This window comes from Spinacia oleracea, chromosome 6, assembly GCF_020520425.1.
Source record: "Spinacia oleracea cultivar Varoflay chromosome 6, BTI_SOV_V1, whole genome shotgun sequence".
Lineage (NCBI taxonomy): Eukaryota > Viridiplantae > Streptophyta > Magnoliopsida > Caryophyllales > Amaranthaceae > Spinacia > Spinacia oleracea.
Window position 1 is genome coordinate 85,439,526 of NC_079492.1, and position 22,020 is coordinate 85,461,545.

At 36.8% G+C, this 22,020-nt stretch overlaps 2 protein-coding genes across 19 annotated transcripts; one reads left to right on the forward strand and one right to left on the reverse strand.

The window, feature by feature from the left end:
* Positions 1-5,251: 5,251 nt before the first annotated feature.
* LOC110795707 (uncharacterized) lies at positions 5,252-19,397 on the reverse strand. Of its 18 annotated transcripts, none has more exons than XR_008923231.1 (7): positions 19,220-19,397; positions 16,423-18,710; positions 13,092-13,396; positions 11,749-11,855; positions 11,400-11,567; positions 11,171-11,228; positions 5,252-5,390 (listed from the first exon to the last, which is right to left on the reverse strand). XR_008923231.1 is itself a non-coding variant. In XM_056831364.1 (3 exons), the coding sequence occupies exon 3, from the start codon at positions 18,418-18,420 to the stop codon at positions 16,516-16,518; it is 1,905 nt and encodes a 634-aa protein (XP_056687342.1). In that variant the 5' UTR covers positions 18,421-18,710; positions 18,796-18,846; positions 19,220-19,397; the 3' UTR covers positions 16,295-16,515. The 18 variants fall into 18 exon arrangements, 2 of the variants coding, with proteins under 2 accessions (XP_056687342.1, XP_021856415.1); XR_008923229.1 differs by having other exon boundaries at positions 11,171-11,236; XR_008923235.1 differs by adding an exon at positions 18,796-18,846 and having other exon boundaries at positions 11,171-11,567.
* On the forward strand, positions 5,282-5,899 carry LOC130462646 (phytosulfokines). The gene is made up of 2 exons (XM_056831365.1): positions 5,282-5,417; positions 5,511-5,899. The coding sequence occupies exons 1-2, from the start codon at positions 5,298-5,300 to the stop codon at positions 5,643-5,645; spliced, it is 255 nt and encodes an 84-aa protein (XP_056687343.1). The 5' UTR covers positions 5,282-5,297; the 3' UTR covers positions 5,646-5,899.
* Positions 19,398-22,020: the final 2,623 nt, after the last annotated feature.

Genomic DNA, 22,020 nt, shown 5'->3' on the forward strand with positions numbered 1-22,020 from the left:
GCGACGGGGCTAACAATCAAATAAAGACGGGAAAAACCGTCGCAAATTCCTTTTACGACGGGTTAACGACGAGATTTTTCATTAACGACAGGCCCCCCTTTTATGACGGGTTCGTGACAGAAAATCCCGTCATTAATCAACGATTATTAGCCTTTAGCGACGAGATTTCCCGTCGTTAATGGTACAATTTTTTTGTAGTGCAAGTAGCTAAAATACTTGTCTAGCCACCTTTTGTTAAACAAACTCTTAAACTCTTAGCATCTGCATATATTTGGGAAACATGATGTACATTTTGGAAAATATGTTGATATTGTCATGGTAATTTCGGTGTACTTTTGTGACGAACATACATTGAATTGGTTTATGTGGGCTAAATATTTGGCTACTGCTTAATTTAGCTATTTGTAACTTTTTTAATTAATGTTAAATTGTGAAGATTAAATAATTTCATATGGTTATGCAATGCTACAGGAGAAAGAGAGGGCTAAAGCTACTAAAAATGTTGATGTGCTATTGCAATCAGGTTCTGACAACAAATTTTTTTTTTTTTTTTTTTTTCTGACAACAACTATTTTGTTGCAAATGGATTTGATTATAATATTTGGTTTTGGCAACAATTACATTTGTACCAAAGTAACGGAATTTTCGCAACAAGTATTTTCATTGCAAAAATAAGTTACATGTTCCATTAAAATTTTGAAATTTGGGAACAAGTTATTTTGCTACAAAATTTATGTGCCAAAAATGCATTTTTTGCAACAAAAAATGTCGTTGTGGATCCTTTCGCAATAACATCTCCCATAACGAGCCAAAATCGTTGCTAAAAAGTTTGGCAACGGAAAAAATCGTTTTTCTTGTAACTTGATGAATTTCTGCGGACTTTTGTACATCTTGATGTGTTTTAGGTTGAATTTGAAAATGGATTTAAGATTTTCAGAAAATTCCGATTTGCTTTCGCTGAATTTTGATCATGTCTAATTGACACCCTTGACCGTATTCTGTAGAGACCCATTGCAATGTTGAAATATGTTTAACCTGTCAATTCATAAGTGTTAAAGCCCATTACCAAAGATTTCTCTTTTTCTATAAAAGAAATTCCATTTTATTATTCAAACCATCAAAGATAATGAAAGACCTTTTGATAATTAATTATATTTTGTTGTGATTAAGATATGTGATTTTGATTTTCTATTTGATTGCTTTATTATTTTTTTGTGGAGTAATTTTGATGGATTTTAATTAATAAGGAACTTTAGCTTGATTAAGTATTTTATTGAAGGATTTTTCTTTTTTAATTTTTGAATCTACATGCTGTAATTAAGTATTTGATTGAATGATTTTCCTTTATGCTTTTTTTATTCTATACTAGATTTTAGCCCGTGCGATGCACGTATTCTATTAAATTGTTATGTTTAAATAATAATCCTATGTATATACCACTTTTATATATTACATTAGATTAGTTTTTGATTTTGCATTGAATTTCATTTTAGATTTTTTATTTATTATGAAGGTGTTTGTTTTTGGATGAAATTGTATATGCGTAATATTAATAAATAATTAATAAAAAATATCTACGTGAAAGTTAATCATTTCTTTACGTGGCACTCGACTTTTTTAATTCAAAATTAATTTTGAAATGTTATTTTTCATTGGCCGAAACCATTAAATTTTTCTATGTGGCGCTTTAATATTGGATTAATGTTTGATTTTAAATTGAATTTTATTTATTTTATTTTAGATTATTGTTTGATTTTGGATGAATTTTATTTTAGATTTATTTTTTAATTATTAGAGTGTTTGATTTTAGACGGAGTTGTATATATTAGTAATTAATTAATTAATTAATTAATTAAAATATCTACGTGGCACCTAATTAATTATCTACGTGGAAATCGATTATTTTTTAATTATTAGAGTATTTGATTTTCGATGGAGTTGTATATATTAGTAATTAATTAATTAAAATATCTACGTGGCACCTAATTAATTATCTATGTGTCACTTGATTTTTTGAATTCAAAAAGAAATTAGAAATATTATTTTTCATTGGCCGAAACCATTAGTAATCCTAGGTGGCGCTCTAATATTTCAGTAAATATTCCTCCATTGGCTGAAGCCATTAGATTTTTCTACGTGACGCTCTAATATTGGATTAATGTTTGATTTTAAATTGAATTTTATTTATTTTATTTTAGAATAATGTTTGATTTTGGATGAACTTTATTTTAGATTTATTTTTTAATTATTAGAGTGTTTGATTTTAGATGGAGTTGTATATATTAGTAATTAATTAATTAATTAAAATATCTATGTGGCACCTAATTAATTATATACGTGACAATCGATTATTTTTTAATTATTAGAGTGTTTGATTTTCGATGGAGTTGTATATATTAATAATTAATTAATTAAAATATCTACGTGGCATCTAATTAATTACCTACGTGTCACTTGATTTTTTTAATTCAAAAAGAAATTAAAAATCTTATTTTCCATTGGCTGAAACCATTAGTAATCCTAGGTGGCTCTCTAATCTTTCAGCAAATACGCCTCCTTTATATATGTATATTGGATTACTATTAATGTTAATATAATTGGTAAGTATTAGGGGCGTCTTCTAAAATAAAGTAGGGGCATTTTAGACTAATATATAGGGGCACTAAAATGTCATTTACTATAATGACCACAGAAGTTCCCTTATAGAATAGAGATTGGTTATTCTCATTAAAATCATAACATATCATATAAAAAAATTAGTCTAGACCAGACAAGAAAAAATCAGGTCAGACCACAACAACAACAAAAAAAACTCATATAAAACATTTAGATAAGACCAACAAAAACTGGACCTTACGGAAGAAATAAAAAACATTCACATTAAACATTTAGACCAATCAGATCATACTAGAAAAAACCATAGCATAACAAAAGAAGAGAGCATAATCTTAATGAAAGTTTTACCCCCAATTCTTTTAGTACATAAAGAACAGAGCATACTTTACGCCTAGCACTTCGAATTTAGTATATAGATGATTTTTGTAATCACTACCTTAAAAGTACACCCTTTTAACGATTACTATCTTTTGATATTGTTTAATGTTACTTACTAGCTTAAAATATGAAATAGTTTTATATGCCTGAATTTTAAATTTTGAAAATTAAACATCAATAAATATTTCCGCCTTAGTTTCCCATTGGTTGTTCCATTTTTACTTTTGACACAAATATTCACTTTATTTTGACCATCATTTGTTATTTATATATAACAAAAATGTAATTATGCTACAAACATTAGATTCGTCTCGATATATATGTTTCAAATATATAATTTTTACAATTGCGAATTTAAAACTATTAAGGGTAAACGTTACTCGTTGGAAAACGTTCCAAATAAATATAAAACAACCACAAGTATATGAATGTATTCTACTTATGTAAAGTTCCTCTATACGGGAAAAAAAAAGTTTCACTTTAGAAAAGAAAAATTTGTCAAATACAACCCAACAAAGTTAGCACTCTACAGGTTACAACCTTGAACTTTCAGTTTTATTAATTATATCCTTGAACATTATACCGCACTTTAAATTACAACTCCGAGTCACTTTCCGATGATAACTATTGGAAAATATGTCCTTAATGCATTTTCCAACTATTTTAATTAATTTCCTAAAATTTAAAATAATACTAATCAACAACAAAAGAAAAAGAAACTGTTTTTGTTCCCAGCCTTTTCCCAGTAATTGCTTGTGCTCTCCGCTCTTCATGTTCATTAATGGTTCTTCATCAACACAATAATGGTGATTCTCTTCTCTGCGTAATTACTCTGCGAAAAATTATTGTGTGCTATGTGTAATTCCTCTTATCTATAATCTTTTGTGCAATTCTCAGTTCACCAAGAATGGAGCTTCAACAAACGAAACCTAAAGCTAAAATGTACGAATTTTGATTTGTATGTAAATTTTGGGTTAATTAAGTGTTCTAAATGGATTGAATAGAAAAATTAGCCCTAATTATTTAATTGTCCTGCTTCTATATTAATGAATATTAAACTCATCCCCTTTTTCGATTAATACGATAAACTAATTGAAATTGGGTAAATAATTTTGCTTAACTTTCGGGAGTGGGAAGTTATTGAGGAGTGATGAACATATATATTTTTGCGAGGGATGAGTGATGAACATGAAGAGGGGAGAGTTAATCTGGAAAAATATTGGTTAACCCTGTGATAGGTGCTGGTTCAGTAGGATCTCTTCTTAGTATCAATTGTCATTTTCTACATGGAAATTTGAGCAACAAATGCAGATTACTCCAGACTTCTGAGTTCACAGCAAGAAAACACAAGCAACGACCCACATGACTTGTACTCCCTCCGTTTCAAAATATCGGTGACAATTTCCATGAAGGAATGTTTTAAAAGAATAGGGACAATGTGTTTTATTTTATTTTTGGTAGATGACTCACCATATTTAATGCATTCATATCATATTTAATGCATTCTTGGTAGATGACTCACCATATTTAATGCATTCTTTTTCCACTCATTCTATCTTTTATATTCTCATAGCTTTTCACTCAACCTTTTTTATTTTTTTTATTTTTTTATCCCACTACACTCAATCTAATTTTTTGTTTTTTATTGTTGTATTACAACATTTTACTTTTCCCATATTTATTTGTTACATTCTAATGATTAATCTTAATTGTTGTAAAATGTGTGGGTGTTCCAATTATTTCAAAGCAGAGGGAGTGTTTTGTAGCTTGTAGCAAAATAACATCCTATCAAGCAACTCACATGTCTCAATTTGGGACTAAAACAACAGAAAGTCGGTTGTTTGATACGAGAAAAGCAAGAAATGCTGACAAATTTTTCTAAAAAAATATGTTCGTACAGTAAACAAGAGCAAAAGGTGTTGAATCAAAGTCAATTAGGAAAGCAATTGAAGAATATATGAACAAAAGGTATTCACATATTTCCTGAGAATCAAATCATACCTCTTGGCTTTTCTTGAGATCTTATCTCAAAAAAGAATTTTCTTCCTTCTTTTGAGTCCAATCTACAAGATATATGTTCCATTCTCACGCACCCTGTTTTTGAAATTAAGACGACAAGTGTCTTATAGGCCCCCCCAATGAGAATTAAACGCGTAACCCGGTGAGATGGACAAATGAATATTTCCTTAATCTCATTCTCGTGCTACATATATGTATATATACATGCCATACTCAAGTAATCATGTCCCAATAATGAGCTCATAAAACAAACACTACACAGCTCAAGTGCATATAATACAACTATGGCCAAACTGGTCAGCTGTTTCTTCACTCTCATCCTCCTCATCTTCATGCTAAGTTTTACTGTTGCTGAACTCGGGCGTAGTGATCAAGTACTGCAAAACCAACAAAGAGTAAACATGGTCAATTTCTCTCCCTCTTTAAATCTCTTAGCACCAGATAATACTTTAACCAAATGGAAATTATTTTGTACTCAACATTCGGTTGCATGACAGGACACAAGTGACGCTGAAATAAGTGATGAAATCAATTGTGAGATGCTAGATAAAGATGAGTGCTTGTCCAGGAGGTCTCTGGCTGCTCACCTTGATTATATCTACACACAGGAGCAGCCAATAGGGTCTCCATGATGACCAGAAAGTACCATTACTCAAATTCATATGTTGTTCTGTGCTATTAATAGAAAACTTGTGTGTAACCACTTTCCCTTTACCACTATTCTTGCAAGTAAATAAACTTGTGGCTCATGCTAACATGAGATGGTTTGCACACACTCAATTGCTCTGAGCCTCATGTATTTAGGGATAGACAGTGCGCACTAAGAAAGGTATGACAGAATAAGCTAGCAACTCAAATACGACTAAGGTTTATTTTCCATGGAACATATGTCTGGCTTAAGCCTCAAACACCATTATCTATAGTCAAGTTCTTCCCTAAAAAGTTACAAAGGAAAACCAATTCCAAATTATATTCCTCCACTTGTAAACCTAACTAAGAAAAGTTGATAACTAGTTTTTCCTGGAAAAGGAGTTCTCATCAACCTTTCCAACCTAACACATACATTTGCACAAAGACTATGTTGGATGGCACAAGCATTTCAGGCTACATATAGTTTTAATGAAAGAGAAACCATTCAAGTTACGCAACTGCTTCAAAGAGATGAATACATTCAAGTGATCACCCTAGGGATATCTTTAGCTAACAGACAACTGAATTAACTAGATGATCAACACAATGTCAGATCATCTCACAAGTTCCGGATGCCAGGTCCGATATTCAATTCTACATGATCATTCAATACAAAGTATATTTACAATGGCAGCAGAATAACGCTATGTTTGAGCAAGTTTTTGATACCTCGATTCGTTCAACCGTGCACGACTCTGGATGCACCTTGCTTAGCTTCACAGTTCTCTTCCTCAGTTATGCAAGATTCTAAATGTATTTGGCAAACCACATGGCCTGGGTAACCATCCACCAGATGACCAGACTACTAAGATGAGTGAAATATATGCATCCAGGCCATCCACCATATGTACTTTCATGAACTCCTTACAACAGCTTTACCAACTGGTTTTGAAGGTTACCAATGATCAGTACCAACCATGCAATTTACTGCTCTATTTACTTACAGCTCCTCATCTTCGATTCAGTAGCATATCCACCAAAGTACACTAGATCAATGATGGCAGCGTATCTCCTCTTGTTCGGGTTTAGGGTTATTGCGCTTTGCGCGCTTAAACACGCTTCGGCGCGCTTATTCACAAACGCTTTGTTAATACATAATTAAGCGCATTGCCCTAGAGCTTCGCGCTTTAGTGCTTAAGCGCGTTTTTTTAAACACTGCTAGCAACTCGCAAGTCTTGAAATCATGAACATAACCCTCTGCAGTAGGCTGTACCAGCATGGGTTACCGGACAACGTAATACAATTGAAGCCAAGATAGCAACTAGCAAGGGCCGAAGGGAAACATGGACGGCCAAGAGTTTAACATGGTGTGTCTAGCCAAGGTTAGCACGGAAAAGCAAGCACACAAAGGTTGGCACAAGCAAGCTACCAAGTCTTGCCCTAAAGGAAAAACTAACAGGCGAGATCCCAGGCACGGAAAGAGCTACCTAGTCTAGCCCTAAAGGAAAAACTAACAGGCAAGATCCCAGGCACGGAAAGTCAAGACGGAGTGAACGACTAGCAAGCACGAGATTCACCATTGGAGCTACGAGAACGTAAGTGTTGGAAGCAATATTTACTACCCTTGCAGTGTCTCCCCCTTTTCATTCTTCTTTTTTTTAGCCTTTTCCCTCACCTTAAAACACTACAGCCTTGTACTGTAATAAATTCTTAATATGATTAGCCTAGAATTTGCAAAGTTTGCAAGCTACCAAACTTCAGAGAAATTCATTATTTGAACAGGTTACAAAATTTAACACACTTAATTTAATTAGTTGTCAATATTACATGTTTTGTTGATATTTCAGTTGTAAATAATTAATCATATTGTTTATTAGTTACAATATTTTAATGTTAATAGCAATAGTTAGATCTAACTGTCAACTAATACGGCTGATACTTGAAATATAAAGCCTTGGAACAACCTAATCAATACCAGATACATACACACCAACCACAAGCCCAATGTCCCCGCAATATTCGATAAGCCTGCAATCTTCCTGAGTCTCATCTATGTTGGTACTGAGATGAACGGACTATTTTGAGCAGAAAATTAATGATTAAAATATATTTAATTTGCTTGAAGGGTGAATGACACAAAATGGAAACAAAAGGTAGTGACTTGAGGCCACCAATCTCTGGTTTAGTGACCTGAGGTCACCACTCTCCAAAGCCGCTTTACCAAATTCTCAATATATCTCTCTTAACCTAATGTGCCACTATTTATAACCATTCTACTACACTTACCTAAAGTCTTCTACCTAATATTACTCACTACCTATTATGACCTCTATTATTTAGTTCATTACAATACCGACCCCCTAAACTTCCACCTTGTCCTCAAGGTGGATAGAAGTTTGCACTGACTTCTCGGTGCCGACAACAATGATCCTTATCCCCTTTCTTGCGGCCCAATTGAGAACGAGTTGCTGAATGAATTGCAACTTCCCATTGGTGAGAATTGATATATACTCAAGGTGCTTAATCATGGAATACAATTGCAGCTTGTCATCTTCAAAATCCTGCTGCCACTTGTTTTGTAGCACTTGATTGGTAATTGTCAGGATGATGGCCATTAGATTGGATATGAAATAGAAATTTTAGTACTTGGTCATGAAATAGTATGGAATTTTGGTTAAAATGGGTGTGTAATTGAGATGGGAAGTGTAAAGCGAGTACGGGTCGGAGGGAATGGTGTTCGGGTTTGGGTTGTGTTCGGGTTGGGTTCGATCTTGTAGTTATGGGTGGAACTGGTGTGGTTGTCATTTGATATGGAAATGGGTCTAAAGCTCATAAGCCCAGCTGTAAGCTTATCCTTATTAAAGGTAAATTTGGGCTCAAAATGAGTTTTCTTGAACTTCATTAGCTGTATAGGTTGCATGTGGCCTAAGAACATTAAATTCAATTATACTGCCATCTATTAGGCCTTTTACCATACTAACCTTACTAGCATCTTCCACATTAGGGTTCTTCATCAAACCAACGAGCAACTCAGCAAGGCTTCTCCCACACACCACTCTTTCTGAAATATTATGGAACTCTCCATTAATGCGCCGCCCTCCGCCACCAGTTACACCTCCGACGAATCCAAGTCTAAAACAACCACCCTTCACAATTAACCCTCCTCCACCTGAATTCGTTGCTGAAATTTTCCTCCCTTTGTCGTTATTAGTTTGGCCACCACCAACACTGCAATTTCCGGTCATACCACCCCTACCGGTGACTTCTCTTTGACCTTCACTGTCAAGAAATCTTTCGTGTGAGCTACAACGTCCAAACTTATCTGGTAAGAGACAACCAGATCTACCACTCAAGTTTCCTCCGGCGAAGAACCCTGGGCCACCAGATGCAGCACCTCCGGCCCCACCACGACCCTTCCCCTGGTGGCTCCTTTTCAGCACCCCTCCACGTGAAGATGTTGAGATTACCATCAACAAGACTACCACTGGAACCAGATTTTCCGTCAAAAAAATCAAGAACTCCGAAATTACCTTCAGATCTTCCACCGTTCGAACCCCTCCCTCCAAACTGGTCTGATAAAAAACCTCCACCCCCATTTTTCTCCACCTCCCTGTTCTCTTGTACACCATTCGCCGCCGGATCTACATAATGTTCACCCTCTCTCATTTCCTTAATTTCCTCTTTAATTTCAGTAACATCTCTTTGATTTCCTTCAATTCTTGTCGAAACGAAGAGAAAATCGGAGAAAGGCCTTCCATAATGTTTTTCATGAACTCTTCCTTACATTTTTGGAATATTTCATCCCACTACTCTTGGGATTTCTGATCAGATATGTTGAAGTCCATCTTCTTTTTTTTTTTTTTTATTTATGAAACTCAAAAAATCAGATCAACAACCCTCCCAGAACTATACCGCTCTGATACCAAGTGAGATGAACTGACTATTTTGAGTAGAAAATTAATACAAATACAAAAACAACAACAACAACAACAACAACAACAAAGCCTTAGTCCTAAAATGATTTAATTTACTTGAAGGGTGAAGAACACAAAATGGAAACAAAGCGTAGTGACTTGAGGCCACCAATCTCTAGGTTTAGTGACTTGAGGTCACCACTCTCCAAAACCTAAGCTTTACCAAATTCTCAATATATCTCTCATAACCTAATGTGCTACTATTTATAACCATTCTACTACACTTACCTAATTTGTCTTCTACCTAATATTACTCACTACCTATTATGACCTCTACTAACCATCATATTCCCCTAACACATTTTTATCCACTCTTGTTTATTATCCCACCATAGTCATGAAAAGACAATATCATCTTCCATGCCTTCAACACATCAATTTAAATCACATACCCGACACCGGCACCTTATAAACCCATATTCCAACATAGCAGTGTGGGTAATAAGTGATATGACCACTAGAAGATGTGTAAAGTATGAATTCCTTTTTCATTGAACTCTTTGTTTGGATAAGAGGAAAGGGGGAGAAAGGGAAGTTCTGGATAAGGGGTTGGGGGAATGAAGGAAGAAAAGAGGAAGGGAGGGATCAATTTTCCCTCCCAATTTAATAAAAACCAACCCTCCAAGGAAATGAAGCTCCACCTGTCCCCTTCATTTCCTTGACTTCTGCCTTGTTGTCCTAAAAGGTGCAAGCCAATGTACAAAACTGCACCCTTATACTTGATCAAGCATTTAAATGGACATGCAAAACTATGTTAAAGGATTGACTTTGAATCCAACCCAAGAAAATACATCCCTAATAAAATAATTTCATAGAGAACTTCTAAGTGAACATCATTCGGGTTCCAAAAGAGAAGCTGGCATAATCACTGAAATGGGGAACAAGAACTAAGAGACAACTATAACTCCTAGTGGTGCTAAAATAATTGTGAAAAAATATGGTCGTTTATGGCCTCATAAAAGATTCATTTGTTCTTTTGGTTGTGGGATGAAATGGACTAAATCAAAATGGCTCTTAATACCTCTTCGCTTCCTTTCCATGAAGTTGAAGATGGTTGTCCCGTTATCGCGTTTGGGTCAATTGGAAACAACCTCTCTGCAATTGCAGGGGTAAGGTTGCGTACGTCCGACCCCCCCTTACCCCGCTTCTTGCGGGAGCTTCTTTGAGGCAATGGGGTAATGATAATGATGAAAAGCCTAGATTCAAGCCTAGATGGCCAATAGGCAAACTATATCTTTTTTTCCGGGAGACCACCACCCTTCCCCAATCCCCACTCCCTTCTTTGTTGTGAAGCTTTGAGTTCACTCATCAAACATCTCCAATACATCGGCAATTATGTTTAATACAAAACCTAACAGATAGCAAATAAAGACAAGCCGAACTGATATACTCTAATACATACAGCCAGGGGTGCATTTGGAACACACTAAAAAGTTTGCTGGTCTGGCCATGCAGCCAGTTTAGCACATAAGAATATCAGTGAAGAAATAAATGCACAAGATTAAGGCTTCACAAAAAAAGCAATTACAACAAAATAAACACAAATAAGTTACCCTTTGTTTGTCCTTTTTTTTTCTGGTTCAGTAGCTGCTATAATGAAAATGCATACACCTGCCAGGCTGTCATAAAGGTCAATAGTGAAGAACTAAGTAATGAGATACAGAGGATAGAAAAGCCTAAATACCAGAGTAATGGAGCTAACATTTTCATTTTAATAAAGACAAATGCATGTTTCCTAGTTGTCAGTTACAACCTCAGAAAAACATACACGATAAAGAATACCTTTCAACCACCCAGAAGAAAGCATTAAGCACCAAAGTCCTAGCCAAAGGGAAGAACGAAAGAATCCAAAATGGGATCTTAGTAAAGCCCAAGCGGTTCTTCTTACTCTAAAACAGTAGTACTAAGAGTTTCCTGGATTGCAAATTGCTTTAATATATCCAACAGTACCTTAAAAACAGATGCATGAAATGTAATTAAATATTTCAGGAAAACTATGCATCATAGAAGGAACGCTGGGCAAAATCAGTTAACAAAATTGGGCATGCCTGAGGAAGAAGGTTACACATTACAGTTTGAAAATTTTGCTTAAGAAATGAGCATCGGAAAATAGTAAATGGAAGTACTTAACTGCATGGAAGTTCAGGTAGGACACTAGGACATAGCAGAAAATTTACAATTCTCTTTCCCATTTCTAAGAACCCAAAATGAAAGCCCCCTTAATGTACCCAACAGTACCTGAAAAACAGACGCATGAAATGAAATTAAATATTTGAAAAAAAACTATGCATCAATACAAGGACCGCTAGAGAAATCAGATAACAAAATTGGGCATGAAGATAATTATCATTAAGATAATTTCGAAAATAAGGTGGCATTTGAACAGTTAATTAAATGTAAACACAACAAACAAGGCTGATCATCCCCAAACAACCACATGCAATATTTGATGAATCGTAGGAAACTGAAGATACTTGACACAAACAACTTCTACAACAGGAGTGTAACAAGGTACTATTTTTTTGTCTATTAATCACTTTCAGAAAGATTATACTCCTTTATTGCATGTTGATTTTTTGACTTTGTCTGGTCTTGAACATAATAACCCTTTTCCCTAGTTTAAAGCTAATAAAATAAAGGATTATAATAGTGACAAATAATACCACAGACAAACTGAGGACAACAGACAACTCCATAGTCGGAAGTAGAAACAGACGCAATTCAAAAAATTGTGATACTCATTAGAACTAGGGACTTAGGAGTTGCAGCCCATATAATCTTAGAATACTAGTAGAATGCTAATAATCACCATTCACCATATTTACTACTTTGCCTTACTGAGAAAACAACATCCAATCCTTAATCCCAATGACGGGATCAGCTACATGAACCAAGACTTTATCTCTTGTGTTCATCAACCATGATCCTCTCCCTCCATTCCCTCTATTGGCTGTCTTGTGCTCCTGTAAACCCAAATTCTTCATATCCTGCTTAAGTCCTTCCATCCATATCATTTGCAGTCTCCCTCGGCTACTTATAAAATCCCCATGATCCCAACTCTTTCCTTTCCTTACCAGCACATCTTCTAGTCTTCAATTCAAATGCCCAAACCAATGCAATCGGTTCTCCCTTATTTTATCCTCTATATCTGCAACTCCTACTTCTCTCCTAATATACCCAACCCATTCCTAGTTCTTCCTTTAATGCGTTCCCGCACAAGCATCTCAGCATACACTTCTCTCCTGCTCCCGTCTTCCTGATATGATATTTGTTGAATAACATTCCGACCCATATAACAACGGTTATCTAATAGTTGTCCAATAGAACTTTAAAGAAAAAGAAGATAAAGGCAGCAAACTACTATAGAAGGTCGATCCCCTGAAATCCTAAATGATATCCTCATATTATATAAAGCATTGAATCAAATTGAACAAAGATCGTAACTGGCTATGTTACTCCGACCCTTCATTTCACCTCAAGTATAAATGCCGGATGCTCGACACTCGACATTGGCACGACTCTTGGGCACTTCTTTGGGGCCAAAATCATGCAAACGTTTCACAAAAGGCCTGTGTCTGACACTTGGACACGTACATGTATAGGTTACTGGTGTAGAGAAAACTTGCAAAAGCATCTGCCAATACTGAATCTGGAGAGAAAATGACATGGTTTGCTCAACCATAATGTAATGGACCACATGAGAGCTGACCCACCTATGTTTGTGTACAGCTGGCGCCACAAGAAAGGGCTTACACATGCTCAGAGGGCACACCAAGCACCTGCAGCAGGAGCAGAGTTGGAAAGCAAGGTTGTTAGCCACTAGAAGACAAAACAAAGCAGCAGCTGCATTTATGAAGCACCGTACCAGTAGCCTAAGTTAGTAATTAAATAGGGGAAAGAGGAGAGAGGAGGGGATTGTGTTTTTGTATTGAGAATAGAGATTAGTAGCCTCAAGCTACCAACTTGGAGATTTGTAGCCTTAAGCTACTCCCTTTTGTAATCTGCCTTGAGCATTCATCTATCAAAAAGATTCCTGTTTCTCTTACTTGCTGTATTTTTCCTTGTATTCTTCCCTGTTTACTTGTGGTGTTTAGCTGGTGTGTTGCACAAAAGAAACTAGTCTTATATGCACGCGATGCGTGCGAATATAAGAAACATATTTGTGTTATTACATTTAAACCTGAAATAACATGTAAAAAATATAATATAAATGTAATGCGTGCAAATATAAGAAATATGTAAGTTAGATAGAGCCGAACGCATATAAACAGATTGATTAAAATGGTAAAAATGTATTTAAGGGTCTAGATTGATTAAAATGTTTCTTTGGGTTTTTCCTATTGGTTAGGTTGTCATTATATTCTCTATTCTAAAAGTGTGGAGGGTATTTTAGTAATACAAGGGGGACACCAACCGCATATAAATAGATTGATTAAAATGGTAAAAATTTAGTTAAGGGTCTAGATTGATTAAAATGTTTCTTTGGGTTTTTCCTATTAGTTAGGTTGTCATTATATTCTCTATTCTAAAAGTGTGGAGGGTATTTTAGTAATCCAAGGGGGAAACCAAAAGTGGATTTACTAAAATAACTTCACCTCTTCACTTATATAAAAGAGATACTAGAGTAACACCCTTGCGTCCTCCCCTTCCACCCAAAGAGTGGGAACTGTGTGAGGGATCATTAAATAAAAGAGTAGATTAATACCTACTTGCCAAAGACAGGATGCTGTAATTCAGCCAATACATCTCTTTCTTTCCTATTAGAAAGCTTCTAGGTGTCTCGCTATATATACAAGTAAAACTTAAACTAGCTTACAAAAACTAATTTTCTGGCATTCCTATTTTGCTACTGTGTATAACCTAATTGCATACTAGTAAATGAAGCATGTCAGTCAAGCATACAAGGATCTTAAGAAACAATGGAGGCATTTAATGGGTTACCTGTAAGGCTGTAAATAAGAGATAACAATCCAAAAAACTAAATCGAGTGAAAGTTCCAATCCAAAGACATGGAACAATAGAATATCTCAGAATCAAATCGCACCTGTATTGCACTTCAAGTAGGAAGCACATTTTCTACACTCTTAAAAATGAGACAATTCTTAGCAGAATAAGTTGTATGCTTGATATATTAGGGAGATACCAGATGGATAGCAATTTTTCTTAGGAGTTGACATCATCAGCTACGGGTATGAATACTCCATCAACATAAACTAATCTAGAACAAATCAAGCAAATTAATACATTCCTTTATGATCTCCCTTCAGTTTAATGCTTCTAGAAAAGGGTCTAAAGCATAAGACATTACCAAAGGCGAAAACAAAAAATCTAGTAAAGGATGCTAGACAGACTCTACATATCTTTTACATCTTTCCTCTTTTAAAGGTGAAAATAAGGAGATACTATCAATCTACTATGCAATTCTGCTAGTAAAACTGCAGAACACCGTACTAGTCTTTGGATATTACTTGATTAATATAAGCACTTTCAAACTCATTGCAAATCTACTAAAATTAATTATTTTCTTCATAAAATAAAAAATATATTTAGGCAGAAAAAAGAAAGAGGCAGAGTACAGGATAAGATGTCCCCAACAGAGTAAATAGGAAATGATACCAATAACAGGCCAATAAAAGGAGACTGTTTCAGGACCCAACCCTCATAATTGATTCCATACTTGAAGACACTTCTCTAGTTCTTACCAGTGTCCGGAATTAAGGAAATCTACAATGGTGAATTACCTTCCTTAATTTCACTATATTAGTATACCCAGTGTTCTGGGAAGACAGGCATGAAAAGGCTGCCCTCTCTACTTCTCCACAAACCCTCATAAAGAAGCAGGCAAATGAACTTTGTGTCACTGTGGCAATTCTGCAACCTTACGTGTGAAGCATTCAGTTCACCTTCAATATTTTGTATGTTTCAGCAAGTTTGTTGCTAAGTTTTGTATCCCTCGGTTTTCTACTTGACAGAACTGAATGGTTAGCTGACTGGCTGAAAGGGGTCTGTGTGATACTCATTCTTCTACTCCATTTTGGTCATAGTATCATTTGCAGACACTGTTGCGCTACTCTAAGATTGTTAAATAACTAAACAAAGATGTTTTCCCTGTATCCACAACATCATATGCAAGCTAATGTGGACTTACTCTTCTTCAGATCTCAGGAAAAGAAAGTGCAGAGCTACAGAGTGGAGAACCTACAGATCAAAGATGCAACACTGTGAAGACCACCTACACAAGTAAAGGTCATGTTGCTATAGCAGAAACAATACCCCCATAAACTACACTAGGTAGATGAAGTTGCCTAATGCAGTTATGCATAACCAGTAAAATGGGCTCTGAATTAGTTGTCATATTGTCCCAAGACTCCCTACCACTCAGAATTACGGAAATGATATGATATTATGATGTTAGTATGTTATGAAAAGCTCCTTTATGATAATTGGGCCATTTCTATCCTATCGCCATCACTAAGTCTAAGAGGTGGCATATTGGGAAATTTTATCATAAATCACTACTATATCAGGAAACGTGATAACTTTTCTGGACATCCTCAAAAGCAGTGTATATGCCCTTTTCTCTCTAGTTTCTCCTTTCTCTTCAGGATAACTAGTTTGACATGCCAGATACATATTTTAAAAAGAAGGGCTATATTTGTAATAATAAGAACAGAAAAGAAGCACTATAAAAATGATGAGAGGTTATTTTATGATTGAGAGAACAAAAGTATTTGACAGAAAGCAAGTAGGAAAACCACAGTCATCAATACAAACCCCCTCCCTTCAATGGATGATGTATGTACACCTGAATCTCCATATAATGGGATGAATGATCGTTAATGAATTCACCACCGCTGACAGCTAGGATAATATACAACAGAAGTCATAGATTCTCACTCTACTGGATCTTCAGTTTTTGGAACCTGTGCATCAGTGACTCTATAGCTTTTTGAATATTATTTCCACATGAATGTCCGATGGATTGAGACACCTGCTGCAAATTTTGGATACCACGGCCTAAGCTAGCGATGGAAGGGGCTGCAGGAAAAGATTCAGCAGCACATTCAATTCCATCACCATATGCAAGCAACCCAGCACAGCTCGCTACACTAAGGCCAAAGGTAGCCAATGGCTTTCTACCAATTGGCTGAACACGCCGTTTCCTCATTATCTCGTAGAATGCAGTTCTCATAGCTGATAAGCTAGTCTTTTCCGCAGAAGCTATAACACTATGAGTAACGGCACGAATTTTCTCCGCAGAAGCAGCCGCCTTGAATGCGGTGGATGCTTTAGCCCCAGAACTTGCAAAGCCCGGAGCCACAAATTTTGATGGACCAAGAATCTTGGTTAGTGCAAATAAAGTTGCTTTATGTGTTTGTGTAAGAAAAATCTTTAAAGATGATGGAACATTAAACATGAAAACCTTCACAATAGATGACAATGGTACAGCTTTAGAAAGGGAAGACACCCCCAGAACAGCAGTAGCACCGGAAGCAACTGCAACTACAGGTTTACCAGATAACAGCCGCTTCTTTTTATCATCTGTGCTTTCTGCATCAACTTCTTGGCATACAATAAGTTCATCAACCATATCCTTAACTTCTCCGGGGATCGGAGTGTTCCAGAACTTCCTAAGACCAGCTAAGCTACTAGCATCCACTACTGCCACTACTGTCTTAAATCTTTTTGCCTGACTTCGAAGGGTTTGTGCAAGAAGACAATGGGATTTATCCTCAACTGACAGCTCATGAAATTCAATCTTGCCCGGCATAGATTTCCCTAATTTCTGGATTGGGAGTCTACCAGCATTATTCAGAGCAATCCTCAACCCTTCCACTGCAATACGGAAGGTATAAACTTCAGACAATAAATCAGCATCAACCCCCTCTCCTGTACCCACGTCAAGAAACATTTTCTGTGCATATGCTAGAGCACGACCCATAGATGGAATATCAGAAAAAATATCATGAAGATCCATGAGTAAGGGATAAACCGTTTGTGCAAATGGTGGGGGGCAATAATTGCACCTAGGCTCCATTATACATGACTCTCTATCCACAGGAGACCCAAAAGGACTCAAGTTTATAAATGACTGGGATAAAAATGGACATACCAACTTGATCATCTGAGACTGGATATCACTGGTAATGTGAAGTCTTCGAAATTTACCAACTAGGGAACCCCAATCCTGTGGAACCAGGCTACTTGGCCGCAATGCCAAAGTTTGAAGTTTATTACTAGACAAACTAGTGTCAGAAGATGAATCAATTTCAGCTCCAGCTGACTTCATAATGGGAGATTCAATAACCGAGAATGAAGAACCAATTTCCTGTGCCAACATCTTCGCAACAAAGAAGTGCCCATAGAAGCCAATACCAAAAATTTCTTTCAGAACCAAGTTTCCAGCAAGATTTTCGTACCTGTCTTTGTTTGTTTTGTCCATAAAACACCTCATCAAAACTCTAAAAACTGAAGTTGGAACCAGATCACCCGTACCTTCAACCATTTCATGTTCTTGAATTTCAGACAATGTATTATGACCAACTAAAGCAACAACTGCATCAGGTCGTACTTCCTTTATTAAATATTCAGCATCCCTAGCTGATCTTTCAGACAAATTCTGTGCAGCAAGAATATATACAATGGCCTCATTTTCTGGCTCACTAATAGCGAAAACAAACGGCTGGGTGTGTTCAGGAAGCGAAAGTCTTTTAACCAATCGATCAGATAACTTCAGATCATCAACTCTGAGGCCCGAAAAAGGCCACAGATTTAGCACATAATTGAGTATTGCTGAACCCATAGAAATACTACCATCAAACAAAGGAAGTCCCTCTATATTTTACCTCGCCTACTTAAAACAACAGTTGAGTTGCACAAAAGTCCACTTCCTTCAAATGTTGCACCCTCAGTAGCCGAGATTGGCAGAAACTATTTAGTATTCCAATCGAACGTGCCAAATAATAATTCCAGGTGTGAACTATACCCATTCAGTAGTGAATATATGACAACACACGATAATCCAGTCGCTGCCTCTAGCAAAACCTCCCACCTCTAACAAAGCAAAAACCTAATAGGAACAGAACCTGCAGCCTGCAACATTTAAGAACAAACATACTATATCAATACATCATCTGTTCACAGCCACAAATCAAGAATTAATGTGGTCCAGTATTACCTAATTCACTACCACTTCCCCAACTTCTCCACACCCAACCGAACTTCGATCCTAAACATGCCAACCGGGTACATGTGAGTGGTACACAATTAGACTAATTAAACTAACTCGATACCACATTGCGTTTCGTTTCCATAACCATTCTCGTACCAAGAATTAGGTAACACTATACTGTTATTTTTTAGTTCAATTAACTCGGAATTTCTCAAAATTCATTGTAATTCCAGTTACTACAATTAAATCATAAACTCCTATACGAATTGAATTCTACTGTTCCTGAACCAAATTTAGGTTAAAAATTGAATCCCAACTAAAACGCATCAACCTATGCACATCAAAATTCAAAGAAAACAAGGTGAAATCAGAATTAAAAAATCTAGCAGGCAATAAACTAACATAAAATTTAGAGAATATGAAAATGTACCTGAAGTTTCTACTAAATCGACGTATAACCGTGATCCCAAATTTATTGTGAAAGCAGAATTCGAATTCGTCGTCTAGGGTTTATGCAAAACCACAGCAAAAGAGAATCTCCGGAAAAGATTTAAGAGGAGAACATGGTCGAAAAGGAGAACAGCGTTTAACGTGAGTTGGTGTAGCTTTTTTTTTCCGGATATTTCATGAAATACCTCCGAGGTTTAAGTTAATTCACCAGATACCCTCGTTGTTTCAGTAATCTATCAGGTACCCCTCAGGTTTCATTTTCTCGCATGACTTAACCCTGCCGTTAAGTGGCCGTTAGAAACTTTTTTTCACCAGGTACCCTCGTAATTTATTTCACCAGGTAGCCCTGAGGTTTTTTAGATTTTCACCAGGTGCCCTTGTGCTTTATGGTAACTTCACCAGATACCCCTGCTCACCAACGGCTAGTTTTTTTAAGCCGTTGGTGAGCCTTCTCTATTTAAAGGGGGAGCCGCTGCAACTCTTCACTACAAATTTCTGTTCTTCCCCTTAACCAACTCATATTTTCCCTAATTCCCAACTCACCTTCAAATGAGCTCATATTCTCACTCCCAATCTTCTTCTACAACGTATGAATCCTCATACGTTGTAGTTCCAAACAAAACATGCAACATATGTGGGAAAAAATTTGCAATAAGAAGTTCAGAAACAATGAAAAATCCTCAAAGACTATATTACAAGTGTGACTTATGTGACAACTTCAAGTGGTGCAAGGGAAGCATTGAGCAACCACTGCCAATCAGAAACAACAGAGGTAGCACAAAGGAAGGAGAAATTGAAGAAAACAGAAGCTTGAATGAAGAAATTCACCAAATGAAGAAGAAACTCAAGCAACAAAAGAAATTAATGCATGGAACTATCAAAATTGACATTGTAATGTTTTTTATTCTAGTATTTGTAATGAGAAAGTGAATGATGACATTTTATCAATAATATGATATTTCATTTCCGTATTAAGTAGCTTTACAAAAGTGTGCCCCCGACACGCAAAAACTTTAAGTGTAGCTCTACAAAAACTTGCTCCCATTGGCAAAAGATATACATGATAAGTTTAGCAAAAAGTTATGCATAAATCACAAAATCAAGTACGCTTCCTTTTTCCCTTACTTGATGCATTACGTTGTTGCTGTGAACTGGAAGCACCTTGATCTCCCCCTTGCTGTGAACCAGCTGCACCAGAACCAGTTGCACCAGCTGCACCAGCAGAACCAGAAGCACCAGCAGCAGCTGCACCAGCAGAACCAGCAGCAGCAGCAGCCTTCTTTTGCTTTGCAGTGGCCCCACCTCTGCATGTCCTTGCATTGTGTCCCACCTCCTTGCACTTACCACACCTCACAGTGCTATTTCTCTTTCCCCTTTTTGGATCATGTTTACTCTCTTTTTCTCAGTTTAGGGGGTCTACCAGATGCTCTCTTCATGGGTGGTGGGAGGATAATAGGAAGGTCAAAAGAAGGCCATTGGGTTGGGTCAGGCATGGGGTGTATGTGCTCTGAGTAAGTTAACTTGTATGCTTGCCCTTTGAAGTAGCGAGACACAAAATCAGTAGCCTCAAGTCTTTGGTGGTAAATAACCCTAAGGCCATGTCTGCAAGGTATGCCAGATATTTGCCATACTCCACAACCACAAGTCCTTGCATCAAACTTAATAGGGTATTTGACAGCCCCCTCTTTCACTTCATATTCCCCTCCCCCAGCAACTGTTACAGAACAAAACCTATACTGTTGACTCCTCTCTTCTAATACCCCAGCAGCATATTCAGTCAATTGGTTTGGTCCCATTTCTACAGCCTTGTCAAATCTAGACCCAATCTTCTTCATACACCAACTCCTAGCCTCTATTAGATCCAAGCATCCAAGCACAAACAAAATAAAGCAGCAAAACAGAAAATGTATTAAAAAAAAAAGGACATGGGTGGTGTAAAACATATGCAGCCAAAGACAGAACATTTACCTGTTAGGTTATGATGCATATGACATTACATAGATCATGCGGAAACAACCATTAACCCAGGACAACATATTATTTACACATAATCATATAGCATAATTTAGATGCATACTCTTTGTTGCGTGCCCTCCCTAGCTGCGCCCGAACCGAACAAGAACAAGTCTTTAGGACTCCAAGTGTCGTCCCTCCGTAGATAGTCCACAGCACGTCCGGATCCGCCTTAAGATTGACCAACTAGAATCGCCCTTAAGGTACTAGAAAATTTCGGCAATTTGAGCAAGATGTGTGTTTGAATTTTCTCTCAAAAACTCACTTTGAATACTTTTAAAACTCGTTATAAATTGTGAGCCCTAGCCTCATATTTATAGGGGTATGGAAAGGGAATCGAAATCCTATTCAGATACAAATTAATTAAACCTAGAATCCTACAAGAACTCTAATTTAATTAATTTATCAAATAGAAATAGGAATTTAATCATTAACCGAACTCTGCATGTTTTAGGAAACGTGCACGAACACAAACACTTGCACACACACGCACGGCTGCCACGATGGGGCCCATGCGTGCGCGCGAGCAGCAGCCCACACAGCGCCCGCGCGCGCTGCGCGCTGCGCGTGCTGTGCGCGCTGTGCGCGCTGTGCAGCCTGCTGGGTCTGGCCTTGCGCTGGGCCTGGCGTGGCTGTTTGTGCGGCGCGCTTGGCTTGCTGGGCGATGGCCTGGCTTCGTGCTGGGCCTCGTCCGGCAGGCCTCGTCCGATGCTTATTCGTACGATACGCTTCCGATTAAATTTTCCGATTCCGGAATTCATTTCCGAT